The sequence below is a fragment of the Bombus flavifrons genome, chromosome 6 (genome assembly GCF_040668555.2).
Source record: "Bombus flavifrons isolate JBK064 chromosome 6, iyBomFlav1_principal, whole genome shotgun sequence".
NCBI lineage: Eukaryota > Metazoa > Arthropoda > Insecta > Hymenoptera > Apidae > Bombus > Bombus flavifrons.
The window spans coordinates 5,168,403-5,193,334 of NC_138447.1; the positions used below are offsets into that span (position 1 = coordinate 5,168,403).

Below are 24,932 nucleotides of genomic sequence, written 5' to 3' on the forward strand. Positions count from 1 at the left end.
CTTAGAGCGCTGAATACTCGCGGCCTATGCGGTCCGTACGGACGGCGCGCGGCCAGCGCTGACGATCGCTATGGACGGAGTACTTTTTCGCTAGACTGAACTCTGTTGATTGACTATTCAAAGCGCAAATCGTAATAAGCTATAGTAATTCTTTTGCACGAGATTAAATGATTCAATAGCGTTATTTTTTAGTATTAATTATTTATTATAGACATTGAAATTTACAATAAACTAGAATTTGGGTAAGAAACTAGAAAACAATAAACTAGAAAACTAAATTTAGTAAGTATAACGCAAGTTAATAATTCAGTTGTGTGTGAAAAATTTCAAAACAATTATCGATACATAATCCGACATCGCATTTTCTGCATTCGTTTCGCTCGTCGCACCTTCTCTTATTTTTCACACAAACAACACATTTTCTTCTTGATAATTGTGTTGTGCTGGCACGATTAGGGCATTTTGATGGGAAATGCCTATCAATTAAACGAAATGGCAAATCCTCAGACTTTCTCTTTCCTCCTCCTACCATGCTTTTACGTTGGAAATATTTTCGTAAAATGTCTCTTATCAACGCTAAATGAAATTCGCTAAATTTTTGTTTCGAAGCAGTGGATTTTTGATATAAAATATATGCATTATATACGTCCTTAGTCCATGCCGGACACTTACAGAAAACGTATATATGTGTCCTTAGTCCACACCGATAGCTTTCGCCAGACGCATATATGCGTCCATAGCACTCTATGTTCAGATTACGATATATTATGTGTCGACCGAGTTTCCGCTGTGAGAGAAATCTAATTCCCATAGTTTGATAAAAGCTAATTCTACACCGATAAATGGAAACGTTTTCAACGAAAGTAGGCGAAGTAATAAACAAATTCGTACTTATACGATATAATTAACAATGCTATATATCGAATAGAAATTGAATAGAACTCGTGTACTTTTACGTTTCCGCGACGCGATTATTTCTCCGGCGTAAATGTCTCTCAACTCTTAATCAAAGATGAAATTTATCATCTGAATTATTATTAGCTGTACCGTGTTTCCTTACATCAATTACATTAATACACTAATTTCTCTCAAACATAAAAATACTCGTTGCAGGCCGATAGTTTATTCGTTGCGATATTTTCCTTTCTTATAAATATCACGATTCCTGTTGTTTATTGTGCTTTAGGTGCTTCTATTTTCCTTTTACAATTTACAATTAATATATATTATATTCGTGAGTAAAATTACAAGATTTGCGACAATTTTCCGCACGTTGAAAGCATGACGTCAGGATTATAACTCTTGCTGTATACTGATCGAGTTCAGTGATAAGGAGACGTCGACTACTTAACCCCTACGAATCGGTGAACATAGTATATAGTAGTCTAAAAATAATGGACACTTTGCACGCAGCAACATTGTATAATTAACGCCACTACTATACTTACTATATCTACGAAAGCACAGTGTAAGAAAGTTAGCGAAACATTCCAGTAAAGCGACCACGATTTATGTGATTATTTTTGCGCTAAAAATCAAACAGCACCGAAAATCGCTTAAAACTCAAATGAAAAGTAAAAGTACATACGTGAAACAATAGCTCGTCGAATATTAAAGGATTAACCCTTTGCACTCCTATGTCGAGTGTGACTCGATATTAGTTTTTATCTCAGGAGTTCCTTTGTCGAGACTCACTCGACATTCTTTCATGTCCATCTTTTTTTGTGAAAAGAAAACCAGGATTGCATCCTGGAAATTGTTTCAAGATATATCATACACTTAGAAATTACAAAATACAACAATAGTATGAATGAAACTGGTATTTAAGTGAATTTGTTTCTTCCTTCATTTATTTAAATTGTCTTATTTTTTTAGTTCAAGTAAATTTCAAATAAAACACTTAAAAGCATTGGGAACTGCTGCTAACGAAATTGAAATAAAATTCGGAGTGCAAAGAGCTAAAGGAGACTGGGGGTTGGGGGTACGGTACATCTTGGAGGAAAAAGATCGTTTAAGTGACACTAAATAATATTTTAACGATCGTCTTGTACATTTAAATTTGTAATATTCTTGCGCAAAGCTAAAGATGAATTTTTTTCATTTAAACGTGGTACATGTTAACCTTAAAGAAAAACGAAAAAACACCGAAAATGTTGGACCGTTGCGTAAAAATCAAAACACAGTGATTTTTTAATTTTTGTATCTTTATATAAGCGAGATAATATCCTTCTTCCAATAAACAAATGTCACATCGACAAATTTGCTTGAAACAATCGTTATCACGACTTACTTGCAGCACCGTATACTGTAACGTACGGTTATCTATCGTCTATTACATGGGCAATATATTAGGTTGTCCGAAAAGTTTCTTTCGTTTTATGAGAAAATAATAGACGCACAATGTTTTTTGTTTTAGATTAGTTTATTGAATTATGCACGAACGTAATAATAGAAATAGAACGAAATAAATCATACCTAAATCAATAAAATAATATAAAAGAAATTGTTGCCCATCTATTATCACTAGAACTACCGATGGTTAACACAAAGCTATTTTTATCAAAATGACTGTCAAAATGACTGGTCTTTAAAAAATACATAATAATAGAATATTTTTATATTTATTGATTTACTTTCTTACAGAAGCAACTTCATGTTATGTAGTACATTTTTGATATTATTAATCCGTCTGGGACCATGATCCCTAAACGAGGGTTGACACATTTATAAAATTGTAGAACCTGTCATTTTGGCTGGTGTGGTATTTTTAGTGTTAGCATCCAGCGATCTAGCGATAGATCCGGAATTTTCCTGATAACTGATATCATCATATCGAATGATACGCAGTAAAAATTTTAAAAACGCGTGGGAAGTTGTACAAAACGAGGAAACTGGTTAATTGGGTTTCGATAAACAGATTGCAGGATTCTTTTACACTTTGACAAGTACCAGTCGGTTTGACTGGTGTTGGTATAAGTAGCCTTGATACAAAGTTACTTTGATTTTGAATACATAAAGAACAAAATAAAATTCATTATATTACTCTTTTAGTTATCTTTGCGAAAGTTATTACGTCATCGGGGGAAAAATATAACATAAAGTAGAAATTTCAAAATAAAATTGTAAAACCAGTCAATTTGACCGGTGTGGTAGTTCTAGTGTTATCATCTTATGAAACGAAAGAAACTTTTCGGACAACCTAATAAAACTGTATCGAGCTCCCTACGTGTCAGTCCTCTCCAATCTTCCTTAAAATTGAATTTATAAATTACGTCGCTGGTTTAACCGATCGCCGTTCTAACTGGCTATATTTTCTTCGAGGCCGAGTAAGGCGCAACACAATATTACGCATATTTCCGGTTCTGCTTGCGTCTCGAATAAGAAGCTTCTTGTATTCGGTTTTTCTTTATAACCGTTTCTCTCTAAACGTGCAATGTACTTCTCGTACGCTGTCTGGTACAGAACTAAAGTCGTCCTAAAAGAATTCAAAGGATTACTCCATTTACGAGTGTCTCAGCGCTCGTAACGTCGTGGCTCGGATCGCTCGGCGAAAAACGAAGATTTTCCTCTCTCGGTAATTTACGCACCACTTCCCTTTCTCTTTCTTTTCGTTCGCAGAAACGTTCGATACAGTTGCCAGCGAGATAAATAACGCAAAACGAAAACAGACACGGGCAATTGGATTTTTTCATCTTTAATTTGTGCGTCTACGGAAAGAAAAGGTGGCATGTCAAACGGCACAGTCCGATCAGATTAAATGATTTAGCGAGCGACAAGTTGTTAATTACTGAAACGAAGAGAGAGAGGGAGAGAAAGTGAAAGATATGAAGTTAAATAGTAAGTATTAGTATGGATTACATTCACGACACAGAGCAAAGCGTATGAGATTTGCAACCCGCAATCAAATACAACTTTTCTCCTCCTTTTTATCCCAAGTGAGCTTTTTATACCAAGTGAGGATCTATGAGCGTCGTCGAAAACGCGTACAATATAAAATAGGCGTGCACGCGCCTGCAGGAAGTTCGAGGGAACTTGAAACACACGGGCGATCGTGGTCGAATGAATGAACGAATGCACGTCGTACGTTCACGAGTCGATGAATAAGCATTTCATCGGAATAAATGCACCGTCAGTCCTACGCTAAATGAAAAATCGTTGCGTTTAGATACTGTTACCGCGTTTTTCACCAAACAGAGGCGAGAACACGTGCGATAGATACAAACGATCGAACGTGTTGTTCTACAACGAGTTTATCGTTCGTACGCCCTGATCTATATAGAGTTTCATCAGCTGCTTTGTTTCTCCACGGTTATTGCCTCGCTTTCTATAGGGTTTCCGCTTGAAAATAGAACGAGACGTTTCTTTCGAACCTACCTATATCTTCGTACTTATATTTATCGTTGTTATTTTGAAAATGTATCACGCTGTAATTTCTCTGTGTACCGACGTTAACAACTCCATCGATTAAACATTGTCGTTGATAAACGACGTTTATGTTGATCCGTGCGAGTTTCCACGTTTAGAGTATGAAACAGAAACAGCTGTGTCGAATGTAGTTAAAAAGATCATTTACTATTAGGTTGTCCGAAAAGTTTCTTTCGTTCCATAAGATGCTAATAGATGAACAACAATTTCTGCTTTATGTTATTTTATTGAATTAGGTATGATCCATTTCGTTATATTTCTATTATTATGTTCATGCATAATTCAATAAACTAATATGAAACAAATAACATTGTGCGTCCACTATTTCCTTATAAAACGAAAGAAACTTTTCGGACAACCTAATATAAAGTCGTTGAAGTTGCAGGTAGTTGTTCCCGATATTTAAGTACGTTATCCGATATCGATAAAATTCACGAATGCGTTAAAATTTGCATAAATTTTCCAGTTGGTAGATTAAAAATACACATTGGTAAGCGATTGGAGAAATCTTTTTGCAGTCGGAATGATTTCTAACAAGAGAGCGTGTATTACGTTGTTCACCGATTTCAACAAAACTTTGTGTATAGTTAAGCAACTGTGAAAATCTCGCGTTCCATCATTTGTCTGTTATCCTGCGCGTGAAATATTCGTAAGACCGTTTATTCGTTTGAGGAAGCAGAATTTTATAAATTAAGAATCGCGCGTGTCACTTTATTAAGAATCGAAGCTTTGAGTATTGTTTCAATGGAATTTGCTTGGTTCTGGAAAATGGACGACACAAAACAGCACCGGTTTTTTTTAATTTATTAAATCCTTAAACATTAAACATTAGATTAATTGGAACCGCGATTATAAATTCCACCTTTGTCGTCTCTCTACCCAAAAGTACGTGTTTTCGCATCTCCTAAAAAGTAAGTTTCAACGAACTGTTCGTAGACGTTGGTTGAATTTTAAAAAGAGTTGCAAAAGGAACGAAGACAAAAGAGAAAATTAAAGATATAAATAAGAAGACACGGTGTTTAATCGCGTCTCAATGTCACGCATCATCGTATAACATTTCCTCGTATGTAATAAGTAAATCGCGTCATCGCGATTACTTTTCAATTCGTGAAAGATCATTTTCTAAAAGCCGCGTGGATCTCGTTATCCAGGAACCAAAGGGACACAAGCTGAACCACGTAAATCAAGTTCAGACGTTGCCAAGTACACAAAAATACGAGCTCTCTCCATCCTGTCGTACGCTACGGAACTCTTCAAACTCATAAATTCGTGGTCGGTCGATTACTCGGCTCTTACCATACTCCGACCATTTTTCCTCGCTGCTTGCAACGATTCGCGGCACTCTTTCCCCGAACATCTCTAAAAGTGTCGAGCGCAGAGCCTTCTCGATCCCTGCGAACTTCCCCATTCAGAGGATGATTTCTACAATCGGACGAGCACCGATCAACGCTCCTATGGTCCCCTCTCCGGCGTCTGGCGAGCGCAGCCGAGTCTTTATCGCGGTTACGTTTGTGGACGTGCATGAAAAAGTATAACGTGAATAACAGCGTGGTGAAGGGGAGAGAAACGGACAGATGGAGTGGAAAGAGACGAGGAGGACAAGGGAGATGGAGATAGAGGAAAAAGGAGAGGAAAGTAGCTCGCGCCCGATGCAGCATGCAGCGTGTGTACCAGCATGGAGCGTGCACCAGATACGGGGACGGGTAGCAGGTTGAGAGGAGGCCAGCTGAGGAGAAACATCGAACGGAGAGGCCGAGTCGTAAAACGTTATAGCGCAAGAAGTAGCCTACTGGCAGCAGTGGCGAGTGAGAGGGCTTTAGCAGGGCGAGAAGGGTTGAGAATGAAGGAGAAGGCAGCCACCACAGAGTAGGCGCGCACCGCTTGATCGTCGACTAAGACCTGAGAGACACTCTGCCGCAATCTCTTACGCGTGTGTTCTTTCTCTTCGCTTCTGCATAACCGTTTTCCTTCCCTATCTTCTTCCTTTCCATCTGCCTCTTTTTCTTGCCGGTGATTCTTTTTTCCCTACCTCATAACTCTTACCTGCTTTCCGTTCCACCGTTCACTGTTTATCGCTCTTTCCTCCGGCTAGTCCTCCTACGCTCTTCATCCGTTCTTCTCTTCTTCTTTTTTCGAGCTGGTCTTGTTTGACCAAGACGTTGCTTCTCCTCTTTCTTCTTATAACCCGTTTTCCAACACTCTCCTTGCCCCGGCATCGTGCACGAGCGGTGGTTTCTTCGGACTTTTTACTCCGTTCTTCGACTTACTCTTTCTCGTCTTCGATCTGCTTCTCCTACTCGCAGCGAGTCTCTTTCTTCTTTCGTAGATCGGTTTTTCTTACGCATTGGATCGCGCGTAGCCGTAAACCTAGCCGTCCCTGCTGCGGTTCTATCGTACGTAGCAAGTGACGAGCGAGCTGTTTGTCCATTGAGACGCGCTGCATCGCCGCCGATACACCCACGCATCTATATCTGGCGCATAAATCTAACTGCGTGGGAGTGCAGCCATCCGGGGGACGACGTATACGGGCAAAATCCATTCACGGACGTAGGACACGGGTTGGGAAGCGCGAGTATACGCGAGTATGACGTGGCGTTTTATAAGGCGGTAAAACGCGCCGTAATCAGCAGGAACCTTGAGAGAGAAGCACGCCGGGCCCGATATATAATGGGCGGCGCGACCAATCAACATTCTGCTGCAAATCTCCCGCTTGTGTGTAATTTTTGACGCGGGCATATAGGGCTTCGATGACTCGAGCACGAAGGGAGAAACAGCGATTCTTTGGGGATGGCGAAGAAACGAATCGAGGCAACGACGCTCGCCTTTCGTTCGTCACGGTGTTAGTCATCGCTACCGATCGTTATCGTTCCACGGAATCGTCGTTCTCCAAACGTAATCGGCCAGGGGATGATTTATCGTCGGCTATTATCGTGGGTAAATGGAGGTGCGTTTGACGAGAAGTCGGATTTAGATTTTGAGTAAATTATGCGCGAAATTGGCGAAATAGACCGCGTGTAACCTTGCGTGCACTGTACGCGTTATAATAGTCGTCGAACTAGACTCGATGACGCGTAACTAATTCCACGTTCCGTTTAACTTCGCGCTAATCATCGTTTCTTTGTTTTTTCCTTGCGACCGTTTCGCTTGCGTTTCACTTTGTCTTCCGACGATACAACGTTTCAAACGTTTCACAGTTTCCTCGTGTGCTTTCTACAATTTTTATTTTATCGATGAATTACACTTTTTAGCACGACAGGATACATATGTCGTGTGACGAGAACAGCGATACAGCCATAATGGACAAGAGGCGGCAGATTTGTGGTGGAACTACTTTCTCAAGAAATCCGTTTGATCTGTTTCAGGCGAGGTGATTGGCCAGCGGTTCCTGGGAAACGAGAGCCACGTGGAGCACTTCAAGCTCCTAGAGCGCGCGACCACTTCTATCCTGATTGGCGCCAGGTAATTGTTACGTGATTCGATTCTTTACCGATCGTTGCTGCTGTTGGCGCGCCGCGCCGCCAAGGGTCAGCAGATGGTCATCGGCTATATTCCCGTCGTTCGATCCGGGTTCCCGTCGAGTCACTCCCTCGATTACGCGGCACCAAGCCCGATGACGCGGTTCCACCCTCGCACAACCCCTTGTGACGTGTCCTCTTTCATTTTACATGAGTCGTATTCCCTTGGATCGATCCGACCCGACCACCACCGGTCTTTTTCATATGAAATAAATTGCTTTCAATTACCGACACGAGCGAATAGAACGGAAAAAACGCGAGGCAATTGTCGAGGTGTACCGTGATCGTCTCCTTTCTACCTTCCTTTCTTCCTACTTACCACCTGTTCTGTCTTGCATTCTTCGTCGTTCGTCGAGTCTTTAACCCTTTTGAATCTGTGAACGAGATCGTTTTCGCGAAACAGTGTAGCGAAGCGCTTTGTTTCCGACGAATAAACGTTAACGGTTAAAAGCGAAATCAATTGTCGTCGCGTGGCGTGACTCGAGAAAGTAATTATAAGTAATCGAGTTAGGAAATTTTAAAATTGTCGCAGTGAAGATATTTAGGAGAAGATAAAACAGCACTGGATTATATATTTTAATAATTATCACGTCGTTGTGGGTACTGTTGTTCTGCTGCGAGATAGCTTGACTCAATTAGATCTCGGGCTTATTAACGTTTATCAGAATATAATTGCGTTATGTTAATAAAATGCAATAACGTGGACGATATTTCGGAGCGTAAATTTTAAAGCGTTTCTTAAATTAATATGTAAATCGATTGAAATTGAATTAAATCGAATTAAAATTAATCGAGTTAATTTATCATGCATTATATATTGTAATAAAATTCGCGTGGAATTTTAAATAAATATTAATATAATAATAAATTCAGTAATGCCAATTAATTTCTTTTGATTCTTATTTTTAATTTTTCCGTAAATTTCAAAAGATACCGGTAACTGTATCAGAAATTTCGCAGCACTTTAAATATCGAATTTTTTTACAATCACTAAAGCTCAAGGTGTTTTGTTCGCGTGTAAAGGAAAAGTGTGTAATCGGTGAATATGAAAAGAATATGCATACGTACATAAGCGGAATAAAGGCGATATAATCGATATATCGATTATATCGAACCTCTAGTACGACCAATAACTGGCAAGATGAGAAGCGCGAAAGTACCTATGAAAGAGAAGAGAAAGAAAAAGCGAAGAAGAAAATCGTAAATCGTAATGGCCGCACCGAAGACCACTGAATTTCGGCAGACTATATTTTACGTTTTCGAGTTTCACCGGTGATGTATTTCCTCGCTATGGACCACCGTATTTCGCTGCTTTTAACGCGTTCTTAACGCTTTTCTAGCGTGAATATTTTTCGCTTTAAAGATTAAAGTCTGTCGAATAAATGGTGAAAAGCAGGAAATAAAAGGAAGATCGAATTTTCCAAGACTAAATTTTTACATTTCGAATTGCATACTTTTACTCTCTTGAATACGACCCTTCTCTTGATTCCATTAATCTCTTTCCAGTTTTTACATCTTTCTTGTCTCTATCGTCCGGTTAAAAACTTCAGCCCTTTTTCAGTTTTGATTCGTGGAAAAGTACGAAGGAAAACTGTTTTTCAAGGACGTAACGTTTCTCTAAACTCATTAAAGATATTAACCTTCGTATAACCTTCATGTAATGACAGACGAAATTAACACGTTGTTCCGTGCGAGAGGTAAAATAAAATTCTTTTTTTAAACAGACGAAAGATGCGTTTGCGAAGAGATAGAAACTCAATACTGGCAAGTCTCCATTAAGATCGCCTCTCTAATAACTTCAATGGTGAAAGTGAAAACAAAAGAAAATGCGAGAGGCAATTATCCTAGCGACCTCGAGTTTTATCAACGCAACGCTAGCCAATTGTCTTTAAAATAGACGTTGTATTATCCGCGATAGTCGTTGCATCGCGTAATCGTGGATTTTCCCGAACGACGCGACGACGATGTCACAGAGTCATAAATTAGTGATAGAAAAACCAACTGAGTCTAACGAACATCCCACAGGCCATCGAAACAACGACGTAGAGAGTGTTGCAGTGTCAGAAAACAGTAACAGCATGGCCACCTCTGACCTGGGCCCTGCGACACCTTCGGCGACATCCTCTTCATAAGAGCCAAACCCATGGTATATAAACCTTCCCAAAATCAGCTCTCCAGACACTCTGTTCTAACATTCTTAACACATTGCGCTCCCAGGGCCCGCACATTTTTGAACAGTCAGGCACACTGATCCAGAAATAGCAGCCACATTACTACAAGAGCACATCACAAAAATAGAAAAATGGCTACGAAATAAACAAATAAAAGCAAAACCCGGTAAATGCAAGCATATTACATTTACACTAAGAAAACGGAAACCAGCAAATATCCAATTGAATGGCACGCATATAACACAAAGAAGGCAAGTTAAATACCTAGGACTCCACTTAGGCACACAACTTACATGGAAGCAACGTAATAAATCAATTATAGACAAAATACATCACCGGTATATACATCAGCTCTTGACATTCTTTGTTATAACTTTGAACCGTCACTTTGTTGGATTCATACGATAAATTTTCCTACTATATCTAAAGTTCAATTCTTTACCTTATTTGTGAAACGTTTGAACTGCGACGCGAGGAGATCACCGGTGATCTGTCAATTTCGTGATTTCTTGTGTCTCTTACGCGACTCTGCCACAGATGCACAACTATAGGCAAAATTCACTGCAGTGGCACCGACAGTTTTTTTTACGAATATCTCGGAATCTGAAACCGAGCGATGGTTACATGCAAAGGTATAAAATATAATAATAAATATATGAAGTAATATAATAAATATATATAGTAATAATAAAATAAATAATAGTAATATAATTAATAATAATAATAATTATAGTAATAAATAGCAATAATTAAATTAATAATAGTAAATTAATAATAGTAATAATAATATAAATATATAAAGTAATAATAATAAATATATGAAGTAAAGTCGGCTAGAATGGTATGATTCCGAACATTACCCAAATTTTTAGTCGATGGCATATTTAAGCCCAATAAATCAATTTCGTGATTTCTTGTGTCTCCTACGTGACAACGACGACGATGCAACAATACGTTTCTAATAGAACGTAACGCGTGATTTCGATGTGTGGCAGTATCGAACGCTACAAATGCAATAACGAGTCGATATCAGCTTGCGTAGTGTACGATTCAAGGTTTGCAATTTAGAGCCGCGGACGATTGGTATGGCAGTTGAGCGAATAAATCACGCTCGGTAGTTACTCGCTGTTTTAATGTAACAGTTATTACTACGGTGTACGTTGGATAATTTGCTCGGCTAACCGATGTAACAATAATAACAAGCTCGACGCTTTGCCTTGTTGTATCGTAGAGGCCATTGTGAGGAGGCGGTACAGAAACTTGGATCGTAAGTCTCTGTTTTTCCAAACAATTCCATATCGATCTAGATTTTTTTTTTTTATTTAGTTGTTTACATTCACAATTTGTCCGATTTGGACATTTGGTAGAATTTTTTGGCTGTTTGATTATCATGTGGGTGGCTACCCCCAGCGGGGTCCCCGATCTAGATTAGCTCGAAATTTTCCGGTGCAAGCTTCGTTCGAACTTTTCCTTTCGCGATTACCGCGTGTCTCGGTGATTTCAATGGTAGAAAGTTGGAGCTTGTGAATGGGGCACAGATATGATAATGCTCATTATATTTTAATGTATCGTTGTTTCATGAGAAACGAGATCACGGTGTCTGCTGGCGTTCGTATCTGATCGTTTGGGAATCATATTCAAAGGATTTCTTCTTTCGTGGAAATTTCTATTAACTTCGTGTCTTTTCAAACGTTGGGAAGCGAAACTGTGATCGCGCCAAGGAGGCGTTTTCAGAAACGCAACGTTTGCTTGGAAGAAGTTAATCGACGCGGTAACGTGCTTTTTCTTTTTGTGCTTCCGTTATAGAGTCGCTACGTATGCATTCGGCGTTGCGTTTTATCTCCAACGACTACGGAATTGGATTGCAGAAAGAGAAAGGGAAGATACGAAGTAGCGATGTTATACCCGTAAATCGATTCTCTTTGATCACGTCGCAAACTTGCATACATGTTCTTACGAAGATTTAAACTCGTTCTAAGCTGTCGGACGTAACTGTCGGTTAGTAGAAAATTATTCGAAGCGAACAAATTTGCGACCACAACGCAGTCATAAAATATCAGTCGGTGCTGCTGTTTTAGTATCGTATTATATTAGTATTATTATTAAATATTTAACGCAAATAGAATAGTGTGGGGAAAACGGTTCGTTAAATGTACCAAATAAATCTGATTACGTGTGATTACATTAGCAAACGAAAAAGTTACAATAACAAAAAATCAAGATAACTGAGGACTATTTGAAGACGCGATCTTTATCGTCCATAATTCAAAAAATAATAAGAGATAGAGATAAGAGAAGACAATTTACTAAATGATATTTGATGTTAAACACGTGATTGCTTGAAACGAATGCATTCAATTACGTGTTAATTATTCGGCTAATCGTATCGATATCACGCAACAATAACCACGGTGTGCATAAGCACGTGCATTGTCCAAGTAACATAAATTTCTGTATCGCTGTTATTTTCATTCGGATTGAATGACTTTATTTTTCCGCTGTAGTTCGAGTATCGTGTGGCGTTTTCAGATAAAGCGATGCTTTTGTCTCGTTGATATATAGTTCGAAATTGCACCGGTGTTAACTTCAAAATAACTTTTATTTTTCCACCCAACGTGTATTTTTTCTCCAGTTTCCGTGCGACCATCTTTCAGTACTGCGATCGCAATTAACAACGGGAACATCTACATCGCGTTTATCACGAAATTATAAATGTAATAATACCTTTCTAACACTTTGACCAACCACGGTTTCTCCTGTGACGCCATGGTGATTATTGGTGGCCGGAGAGCTTGAACTTCTTACAATTGTAAAAATTGAATGAAAATTGACGGTTAGGGTATTTTGAATATAACCGATAAATAGAAGATACTTTGAAATAAAAAGAGCCACATTGAACAATTAAACATTTTTATTAGAACATCGATAAAAAAAAATGAGAACAAATCTTGCATCTAATGGTGCACTGTGTTAAAACACTTTAAACATAAATGTGGCACATCAGTACAATCTTGACAATAGGTGGTCACCTTTTTGGTCCGATTCTTAGCAATTTTTTATCCTAACTGTTTAACATTTTTTTTATAACACTCTGCAAAATTTTCCTGCCAGGTACGCTTGCCCTTCTTTCTTCTGCATTTCGTGTCTCAATTTTTGTCGAATAAGTATATTTGACGGCTCTGGTGAATGGCACTGTGTAAGGTGCATTGCGAGTGCCATTCTAAAATCAGGTACCTTGAATTTTGTTTTTGTTGCTTGTTTATAGAGTATCATCGCGTTTGAAATTGATGTATTTAACAATAACTTTAAAGTTAATTTTATTTCCTACTTAAGGGTTCTTCTATGTGGTGTAGAATATGCTACCATTTGATCTGATAAATCTACAGCACATTTTCCTCTGTTGTAATCTACCGCTACCATTGGCTTATCACAAACATAATTTTCTTCGCGGACCTCTACCATTTCAGCCTAATATCTTCTACACGTTTCAACAATATATTCTGCACGTTTTGCTTACGACGAAATAACGAATGCGACTGTTTTGTTGAAATAAACGAAACCTCGTTATAATATGTCGCTATCAACTGTTACCAAGGCGACACGGTGGTCACCCGTGACCACCAATCAGGTAAACGGTCCATTGGGAAAGAATGTTGTCTTGCATCATCAATTTATTATTATTTTGCCATTATATGCTTTGAATAATAAAAATACTCCTGTGGCGCCCTGAGCGAAACGTGTGATTTCGACGTGGCAGTCAAAGTGTTAAAAGGTAAATGTGGTGATCATTGGACGTTATTACCTGTCATCTGTTATCAATCTGTCGGTACATAATTTCTAAATCATCTTTTCGATGGAACTAAGGCTACTGAATTAATTAGTATTATCTTATTACACATTCAATTTTTGAACTAATCTTATTCGTCGAAAAATATCGTCCATTCTTTCGTTGCATACTTCGTACTACTCTCTTTAAAGTAATAAAAACAAGTGAGTTGCAAAAATCTGGAGATTGGCCGAGCGATTAGACCATTAAGGAAAAGTGGCAAGCAACTTTGTCGTTGCGATTAAATAAACTAATTGCAGTGAAACGCGGCTAAACGAAGTTTCCAAGTTGCGTTACGTGTGACATATTAAAGGCGATGCATTAGGGCTGGCTTAATACCTGTTCTAACTTAATATCGAACTTAATTAATTTAGCTTGAAACTTATCGCCTCGCGTCTAATACAAACACGTTTGATTGAAAATCAAAACGTCAAAGATAAAGCACTTACATTTTTAATTCGATTGAAAAGTCAATTTATTTTGCTCGCGCTGTTCAATGCTGTTCCAAAATGGTCTACAACTTAATAGGACATTCATATTTCATGATAATATCCTCTTCAAAGAACTTATCTGGATTGCACTTTAGGTAGATGTTCAAATAGCAATCTTAAGCAAGATTGGGACGAGGAAGGGATTAATATTTTGTAAATTTATGGCCTATGGCGTTTTATGACTATACAGACACGTGCAAACGTTCTGCCTCTCTGTGTATCAGCAGCAGTCAGTCAAACAACAGCAGACTGACTAAGTATTTGCGCTTCGGGTAAAAAAGGATGTAGGACACGATCGAATCAAAGGTGATTCATATTTCTAGTATCGTAAATGACGTGACATGAGGCGATTCTTTTATTATTCATCAACATTCCTGCTGTGCAAATATTCTTAGAAATAAGAATTTCGCTTCTTCTCTCTTTCGGTGTTTAATATTTCAGCGATTCGTAATTCGAATAAGTATTCGAATAAGTTAAGTAACCGGAGCAATTTTTTCGAAAGTAAACACTTTTTTTTCTAAGGCAAAAATCTATATTTCACTCTATACTCGAAACACTCTTGATCCAAGATTTCGGACAAATGCGGAAAGGAAAGGACAAATCGAGGGATTACGCCGAGGTCAAAAGTTTATTCCTGTTTCATGAGAAGCATCCGAGCGCTTTTGCTCGATTTTCAACCGTCGTTGTTCCATCAGGCTGATCGTAATTACTAATGTTTATCCCGCGTCCAACTCGAGATCGTTCGAGGGCGAAAGAATGCGAGATACAAAGAGATTAGGCGAAAGATTTACGAGGCAAACACTTAACGTTACGTATCATGTTTTTTGTCTGTTTCAGGAACGCCATTTACAACATAAGCCTGCACGACCTAACGGAGATCGTCGATCAGGTGAGTGAAATGTTTAAAAACTCGAAACTCGATAAAGAACGATCCAATGAATTTGGATTACGTTGCTCTTCTTGAAATTCGCGGAGGGCGGATGATCGTCGCAAAGGCATCGTAGAGCGGTTTGTCAGAAACCGGAATAGATTCCTATTGCCAGATTCCAAATTACAGTTTTATCCGATTTATATGTAGCGAGTGTTTTTAGTACCGCGGAATAAATACGATCATCGCTATTCCTGCGCGACAAACGCGATCGATAGAACGTTATTCGCGTGGAATAACGTCCATCTACTCGCGTACTATCAACAATCGGAGCTTGGGAAAATTCGTTCCAACGAAGACTCGCTGATTTTCCTCATTGAAAATGGACAAAATTCGAGATTTTGACAAAGTTTACGATATAGGTACGGCAAGTCGTACGATTCATCGAACGTTTTCTTCAATCTTTCTGTCTGCAATTTTTCTACAACCATTAGATTCAGCTAGAGTCAAAGATACGATGATCATTTATTATTCACGTTGTAATACCACGCCAGAATAATTTACTTATAATTCTCAATGAGAATTGATTGTAAACTGCTTCCAAATAAAAACAAAATTTTCTTTCTATAAAAAAGAAAACGTTCCAACGATCGTGCGAGTTATTGTGTATCTTCGTAGAAGATCCTGGACATACAGAGCGGCAAACGATAAGCCGCGAAGCAAGCGATGGCACAGCCAATGCGAATTTTGCATTTTACTTGCCGCTGTCTGTACGTCCACTGCCCAGGGCCAAAAAATTTCGCTCGTGAACATTGCGCGTTTCTACTGGTGGATGAAAATAGGGAAGAAAAGAAAGAAGAAGATAAAGATATTTGGGGACGGGCGAAAAGAGGGAGTTTCCTCCTTCCGCTAAAAAATGTAAAATTAGCCGAACAAGAGCACGAATAAAATTTGCATGATAATAGGTGTTTTTCAAATTGCGCGTGTAATCCGAGCAACTGGAATTCCTTTGCAAAGAGCAAAGAACCGTTGATCGACTTCCGCCACGACTAGACTTTCTATCGTCTTTCTATCGGCTTATTTCACCGATTTCGCGCGTCCTATCGATCAAACCGAGTCTTGCCATGGTGGAGAACAAGTGGATCGTCGTAATGTCTCCTGTGGCCGCCTGAAATCGATGTAACACCCGCACGGGAGGTGAAATGGAAGCTGCAATCGCAAACTGGATATCGGTTCCGCAGCGAGAGGCACGTGAGTTGCGAAACTGCTAAGGGAATCGAAGAAGTAGCTTGAGAGATAGAGAGATACATAGAAAAAAAAGAAGGGAAGGATGGAAAGAAATCGATGCGACATGTTCGTTGGCCGTAAGATTCGGTCGTTTGGGAGAGAATGGTAAAAGTCAGCGAGTTCTTGAGCCACGATTCGTTTGCCTTTATAGCTCATTCGGTATATCGTGATCTCGAAACAGTGGCACGCTCGATAGTTTCTTCGATCCGCTAAATTTAAACGTTACGGAAATAACACAGTCGACGACGTGGCTATTTGCTCATAACGAATCTCGTATGTGAATTCTGAAATCCAGCAAACACGTACTCGGTTTTATCAATAAACAAAATGTAAATTGATCCACTCTATCCGTCTTTCTATAATGATCGATTCGATACACTTAGCTTACGACCACGAGCTTACGCGTCATCGTGCAGCTCGCTTGATAGAACGGTGACACGTATTAATCGACGTTTCTATCCGTGGACCGTAGGCCTCGTGCACGCTCTAACAGATTGCAAGCGATTATTCTTACGCCGCGCTGATGCCGGAGCCGCGAGATGCGCGCGTAAGCGTTTCACGATCCACGCAATCGAATTTACTTTCATTGATATGGACGACGGAAATCGGCGTGAAAGAAAGTAAAAAGGTTCCCTTTCTAAAATTGCTCAGCAATTAATTTATAATTTTGTTAGAAGATTGATAGAAACGTTTCGCTTCCTCCTCCAACGTAGACACGAACGATCCGCAATTTCGCAAACATTCAACCGTATTTTTTACATTTTCGCCTTGTATATTTCTAATAGTACTTTCTGCAATTTAGTAAATTTTGCATGAATCATATTCCGAATCTTCTCGGAAAGAACGTCAAGTTAGTCGTGCAATCCAAGAATTTACCATCTTTTTATCCATAATTGATGAATAGATAAAGCAAAGAAAGAAGTGAGATGAACTGGGATATCTAATAATGGAATCTGCATAAAATTGACGATCTCGATGCTCGAAAACCATCTTGCGTGAGTGAAAATTACGATATCGAATTACCAAGAAGTGCTAATTAATATCTAAAAGCATAGCGCCAATTATAAACGGCTTCGTTTCCGATACGTTTGGGAATTGTACGTCGATTATATCATATTCTCCTATAGTTCCTATAGGTCGACATTTTCGTGGTACGCTTTAGATTTCGCGGTTGCGGTATTTGCAGAAACAACTTCGTCTTGCAGAAATGGATTTCCAGATAAATTCACACCGTTCGAAATATCGACGCACCTTTCAATCTAATCTTCTATTTGCGCAATCCTAAATTTACCTCGATACTTACTTGCTACTTTCGACCTATATTTCGAGAATTATCAGTTCGAAAGGGCAAAGACAGTGAATATCTTCGTTCGACTTTTAATCGACTTTTTAATTCAGCATGCGATCTTCGAGATGTCGATGCTATTTATTTAACACTTTTTATTAGCTTCTGTCGTGCAAACGTATCATCCATTAGCGTGCAAGTGTTAAAAAAAGCGTTGATCGACGTTGTTATTGATACCTGCCTCGGTTGTTTGACCACGACGAACGATAATTGACACTTCCGTCTACGAGTTTCAATTACAATTATCCCTATCGTCGGATCAACTAACCGATCGATCGAATCATTTACGTTTCGTTCGAGCTGCTGTGTCAAGTCTATGATTGTCCTGCTTTTATGCGCGGCGATAAAACGAGTACGAGTATTTCGAGTACAATTATTTTGAGTAGACAGGTTAAAGCCGAGCGTGGCTCTTCAAATTTAATTCGATGCGACACTAGGCTTTGATCTTTCTGAGAGCTGATCATCTTTAACGCTACAACTACCACGACACTCAAAACGACTGTTTTTACAATTTTATTTTAAAATTCCCACTTCGTGTTACATTTCTTTTTCCGCAACGATGTAATTACTTTTGCAGCGATAACCATAGCAATTGTACAATTTTTTTTTTTTTTTTTTTTGGTAGAAACAGCTTCGTCTTAACTGTCGGTAGTTCTAGTGTTAAGTTGAATGCGAAGCACCGACGATCAGCACATTGAAATTACCCGAACTGTGATCGGCGACTCGAATACGATAGAAATACAAAACGTTACGATTTGTAGCCTTTTTCTTTAAGTTCTTCTACGTTTACGTTGCAGCTGCGCTGAACGACAAGATCGCCGATGAGCACGAACCGTAGAAATACATAGAATTGTTTTATAATAGAAGCATATAACGGAATTGCATGTGTTTCTATGGTTCGCTCTCATCGCCGCTCTTATCGTTCATCGCAGCTCCAACGTAAACGTACCCTAACTTCGATAAAAAGTCCGCCGCTAGATGAAGCGAGCCGGTCGTTGTAGGAAAAACGGGCAACGGTTCGTTCGCTCAATTTGTTCGTACCGATGTAATATTTCATGGAACGACACAGACGATGTCGACATTGTTCTATGAAACGCTGTATAATATCTATCTACCCATACGCCTATATTCGACGCTATAAATGCAATTGGTTCCTCGCTTTCAAATTAGCCGTTTTAGTGCCAGGGGTTTTTAAAACACTAGAACCACTACACCAGACAAATTGACTGGTTTTACAATTTTATTTTAAAATTCCTACTATTTTTTTTTTTTTTTTTTTATTTGGGAGAATTTCACAATCAATTCTCATTGAGAATTTTAAGTAAATTATTCTGGCGTGGAACTATAACGTGAATAATAAATGATTATGTTACGTTTGATTCTTGCTGAATCTAATGTTTAAATCTAGAGGATAATGTCTATTTAGCCTTCGGATCTAATGCATCGAGGCAAGTAATTATGTAACTAATGGCTTTTAGCGGTTATTAACTCTTATGTTATATTTATTACTGAATTTGCATATTTCTTCTTTAACTGTAGGTATCTTAAGGTCGCGATGTATTGTTTCTTTGGTAACATACCAAGGTGTATATTAAGGATCTTAGAGTATTTGATTGGAATCGTTGAAGAATTTCTATATTGGAATTACTCGCTGTCCCCATAGTTGGATCCCATAGGTTCAAACAGGTTTAAAATTTCTACTTCATGTTATATTTTTTTCCGCGATGATGTAATGATTTTCGCAACGATAACTGAAAGAATAATATAATGAATTTTATTTTCTTTTTTACGTATTCAAATTCAAAATAATTTTGTATCAAGGCTACTTATACCAATACCAGTCAAAACGACTGGTACTTGTCAAAGTGCAATAGGATCCTGCAATCTGTTTATCGAACCCCAATTAATCAGTTTCCTCGTTTTCTACAACTTCCCACACGTCTTTTAAATTTTTACCGCGTATCATTCGATATGATAATATCAGTTATCAGGAAAATTCCGGATCGATCGTTAGATCGCTAAATGATAACACTAGAAATACCACACCAGCCAAAATGACAGGTTCTACAATTTTATAAATGTGTCAACCCTCGTTTAGGGATCATGGTCCCAAATGGATTAATAACACCAAAAATGCACTGTATAACATGGAATTCCTTCTGTAAAAAATTCTATCATTACGTATTTTTAAAGACCAGTCATTTCGAGTAGTTTTGGTAGAAATAGCTTCGTGTTAACTATCGGTAGTTCTAGTGTCAAGAATCCGTGTCGGATCGTGCCATGCAGCGCGATAGCGCTTCGTTCATTCATTTGTGAGAAATGCCGATTCACTCTGCGATCGCGCTGTTCTTTTTTTCGTTTATGCAGGTTGTTTACGATTATTTGAAAAAAGTAATTGCGAGAGGAAACTTTAATATGACTCGCGACGAGCTACATTCGGAACGGAGTGCGTTCATCACAGTTCATCACAGTACGCGAACAGCGCGATCGCGCTGCGTGGTACTAAAACGGTTAAGGACGTTGGTATCCATCTTTCGTACAAAGGGATGGAAAAGTCAGTGGAGTTACTACAGGAGAGCTCGCCTTTGGGTATTTAACGTTCATCCGTTAACCACCCGAAATGGAGTCAACGTTTCGCGAGCAGCAAGGCGAGTTCACTCTTGTCTTTCTGGTTTCTCGTGTCTGCGTTTACAAACAATCGATTACAAGCAAAGTCCCTACGGCAGGTTTCTCCATTTGAATGGGCACACGCAAAGTTTCCTGTCCTTTTCAAAAATCTTATTTCAAGAACTTGAAATAACAGGTGCAGTCATAACGTCGTGTTTCATCGTAATGGAAACTAATACGGCTAAAGAAGAATCTATCTATTCCAAGTTGTGCGATAAAATAATCTTCCTTCTTCTCTCTGAATATCGATAGAAACACGATTTTGGAATGTGGGAAATTATTTGGACACTGGTAACATAAAAATGGTAACTGGCAAAAAAAAAAAAAAGAAGGAATAGTAACAATAATAGAAACTGGTAAGATGAAAATACGTTCTTGTGTTTGTTCTATATTTCTTATATACTTTTGTATCGCATTTTTGTCCTTTTCTTACAAGTGTAACAAATATACAGATATTTACCTTCTTCTTTCTTCAATGCACGTTAATCATTTGCCTATGTTTTTCCGTAACCGATTCTTGTCGTTCGTATGGAGTTTCTCTGCCAGAGTTCGGTGCAAACTGTAAATTGCAAATAACGAGAGCGATCGCGAGGCCATTCGCGAAGACGATCCGATCCAACAAAGTGACAGAATCGCGAGAATTCTCGATTCAGCTTAGCTACGTGACTCTGATATTCCACCGATCTTCCGCGTTCCATGTCGCGTTGCGCTGTGGGGGGAAATTTCTTTGGGAGAAGTCACCGCATCGAAGGCCCAACGAACAGGTGCGACACAGACCTGCCAGAAGATCGAAGGCAGAAAGAAGGAGAGAAGGCGAGAAGAAACGTTCGAAAGAACGTTGCCGAGAGATTCGATAATGAAAAATTAAACCAAGTAATAAAAAGTTAAACCAAGCAAGTTGCGCTGTTAATCGAGCTAATTGGACGAGAAAGTCTTAATATCAGGTTAATATCGAACGCCTTTTACAGCGAAAGATCGCTTTGTATCGGTGTACGCCACTCTATTTCGAAGTTCGAGCAGATCCGTGAAACGAGTAATCTATAAAGATTTTACATTACATTACATGAAAACGAATTAAAGTATCATCGAATCTAATAAACGGTTCGCCGAAGATACGGTTTTGTCTCGAATTTACGCGATTAAAACGGGACAGACCGATTTTAAGGTATTTTCAGTTTCCTGGAATTTTAGCTTACTTTTGTTATTGTTGATAATTGTGGATCTTAATCGCGGAAATATATGTGTAGGAACACTTAGATTACATTTAGAATTGATATCAAAATAGTTTCAGATTTATTTAATATGCGATTTACAAGATATTCATCGATACATATCTGCACGCGTCTCAGCACTCTCTTTGTCTCACCATCTTCTCTACCACATTACCAACGAAACAGTTGCATTTTTCTGTCATACGAGACGCTATGCACGCACATACTTCACACACTCACACTCATATATGTGTGTCACTACTACGCAGCTAATCTAGTGTAGCAGACAAAATTACACATATCTCAATAGTTATCAAAGGTAATCTACTGTTATTTATATTGTTGAAAGATTTTTCCTACCGATCGGATCGTTTCACTCTCACAGAACGAGAATGGATCTTTAAAAATGCACCGAACATTTGGAATAGATGTGAATGGTCGATAAAAGAAGCGCCGATGGACCCTGAGATAGGCAAGCGTATTTCAGCCGAAGATAATTCGCTTGAAAATTGGTCGAGTATGCCAGAAGAGTCGTCGGCGTGGAAACGGTGGTACGACAAACACGGAAACTTACTCGAAGTGAAAAAGATGCCGACGAGTCGAAGTCAGAGACGAGACGCTGCGGCGGAAGCTGGCACGGAGAAAGGAAATGCTGGCTGGAAACACCGGTTTGCCGTCGAGATCAGCGGACGACATGATCTCGCGCTGTCTGCCGAGAGTCGAGAGAGGACGCCTTTTCGACGAACCGCAATTTCGCTGGTAGGCGCGGAACGTCGGTTGGCCAGGAACGACGTTGTTGACGTCGTAATCCCACAACGAAAGTTTTCCGCGGGGCTAATTGAGTCTAGCGACTCCTATCCCTCCACCCATCCTAGCCACGGCCTCCTTCTCTCCTCTCCTCTTCATCTTTTTCCTCTATCTGTGACTGGAGCTGCAAGTTTCGTGACACGAGTGTTACCTCCGAACTCGACGGTGCATCGTTATTTCTGACGACAATGAGGCCGAGATAAGAGAAGGATCGGATCTTACCGCGACTCGTCCTCCGTGGCTGTCTCCTTTTTCCTCTTCTTCGTACTCTTAGTATTCTCTTTCTCTTTTTTGCAACGCGGCTCTTCAGCTTGTTTCTTTTGGCAACAGCTACTGCTGCGGGCTGTTGCGACGACTCGATTCGGTTTAGAGGCATTTCGCGACGTTTTAAGATTTCCTGGAGACGGTGCTCTATTATTTAGATAAGGAAGATGTTGTTCTGCATGGAAATTATACCTCGGTATGGATAGCGTTGCAAACAGAACTTTATTCCAGGAAAAGAATTCTTCTCCGAGGAATCGACAGTTAAGAAGATTACACGTATCGGTATATTGAATAATAATCAACTTTCAGATAGATTTGAATATTTATTAGATACTGGAAAAATAGCCCACTATCGTGCTGTTTTCTTAACATTAGAACTACCACGCCAGTCAAATTGACCGATTTTACAATTTTATTTTAAGATTCCTACTTTATGTTATATTTTTCCCCCGATGACGTAATAACTTTCGCAAAGATAACTAAAAGAGTAATATAATGAATTTTATTTTGTTCTTTATGTATTCAAAATCAAAGTAACTTTGTATCAAGGCTACTTATACCAACACCAGTCAAAACGGCTGGTACTTGTCAAAGGTCCTGCAATCTGTTTATCGAACCCCAATTAACTAATTTTTCCTCGTTTCGTACAACTTGCCATACGTTTTTCAAATTTTTACCGCGTATCATTCGATATGATGATATCAGATATCAGGAAAATTCCGGATCGATCGCTGGATCGCCCGATGCTAACACTAGAAATATTACACCAGTCAAATTGATTTGTTTGTTGCATAACGTGGAATTCCTTTTGTAAGAAAGTAATAAATCAATAAATATACAAATATTCTATTATTACGTGTTTTTAAAGACCAGTCATTTTCTCTGGTTTTGGTAGAAATAGCTTCGTGTTAACTATCCGTAGTTCTAGTGTTAATATTCTATACAGGTTACTGTCGCAGTCTGCAGAGATACAAAGTAGGCTTTGTCTGGAAAATCTTAGCGTTACATACAGCTGCAGCGCTGCCTGGGAAAGTTCGAAGAAACAGTTGAATAGCGAACATGTCCCGCTATAACGTGACCGAAATTGATATTGTTCACCATTGGTTGACCATTGTTGGCAATTATTATCTCTTTGTGAACATTACCAGATTTGATTTACAGCCGCGCTGTAAGTTGTTGCTGTTTTATACATTTCGCTCGTCGTGTCGCTCTTTTTCAAACGAAGTATTCGGTTGAGCGTAGAAAAATCTGCGGCCGAAGGAAGCTTTTTCAAACTCGTACTAAGTAATTTTATTAAATAGTCGGAATTTTATTTTATAAAATACTCGGATAATAGTTTTCGGACGTAGCTGTGGCCCCGTCCACGATTCATCACGCGTCGATGTTGTCGGGATTTTTACATTATGTTGTCCGGAAAGTATCTTTCTTTCGCAAATGTGTTTTTTTACAACAGTGCACCTTCGTACAAACTTGAAACCAAGTCTGTGAAATGTCGCGGTGTTCATCTCAACAGAACAAAATGGATTGTACGCAATTCGACAAAATAATATAAAACAAAAAATGTTGTGCGTCTATTACTTTCTCATAAAACGAAAGAAACTTTTCGGACAACCTAATATAACACACATACGTAACGCAATACTCTTGATACTTCGTTTCAAAAGGAACAACTTAGCGCAAAGCTGCCCACTTAGATTTATCTATCACTATTCACATTGCCACTCAGTGGTAAGCTATGTCGATTTTGCTTGGATTATATCGCTATTTGACTATTTCTCTGGACTTTGCTAGAGAGAAATGGTAACATTTCTCGGGTAAAATCGACTTCGTACGGCCTGTGGACTGCGTTCCTAACGTATACACATGTTACGCAACTTCAAGTTTCTTGGGTCGAACGAGTCATCGGTTTTCTTATTTTCGATCTATTTTTCAACTTTTTTGTAAAGTTTATCCTATAAACTGTGCTTCTTCGACTATCTATCGACATCTATTTCTTTGCTGTTTTCTCGTGGAAACGAACAAGGTAAGAAAACGTGGCAGAAGTTTGCAATTTCA

General features: G+C 38.9%; 1 protein-coding gene across 2 annotated transcripts in view; it reads left to right on the plus strand.

Moving 5' to 3' along the window:
• Positions 1 to 24,932, plus strand: part of LOC138180501 (semaphorin-1A) — a 386,643-nt gene that overhangs the window by 139,135 nt on the left and 222,576 nt on the right. For both annotated transcript variants that reach the window (XM_069114413.1, XM_069114412.1), the window contains 2 exons: positions 7,788 to 7,884; positions 15,266 to 15,317. In XM_069114413.1, the coding sequence (XP_068970514.1) occupies positions 7,788 to 7,884; positions 15,266 to 15,317 (149 nt within the window). The remainder of the gene's footprint in view (positions 1 to 7,787; positions 7,885 to 15,265; positions 15,318 to 24,932) is intronic.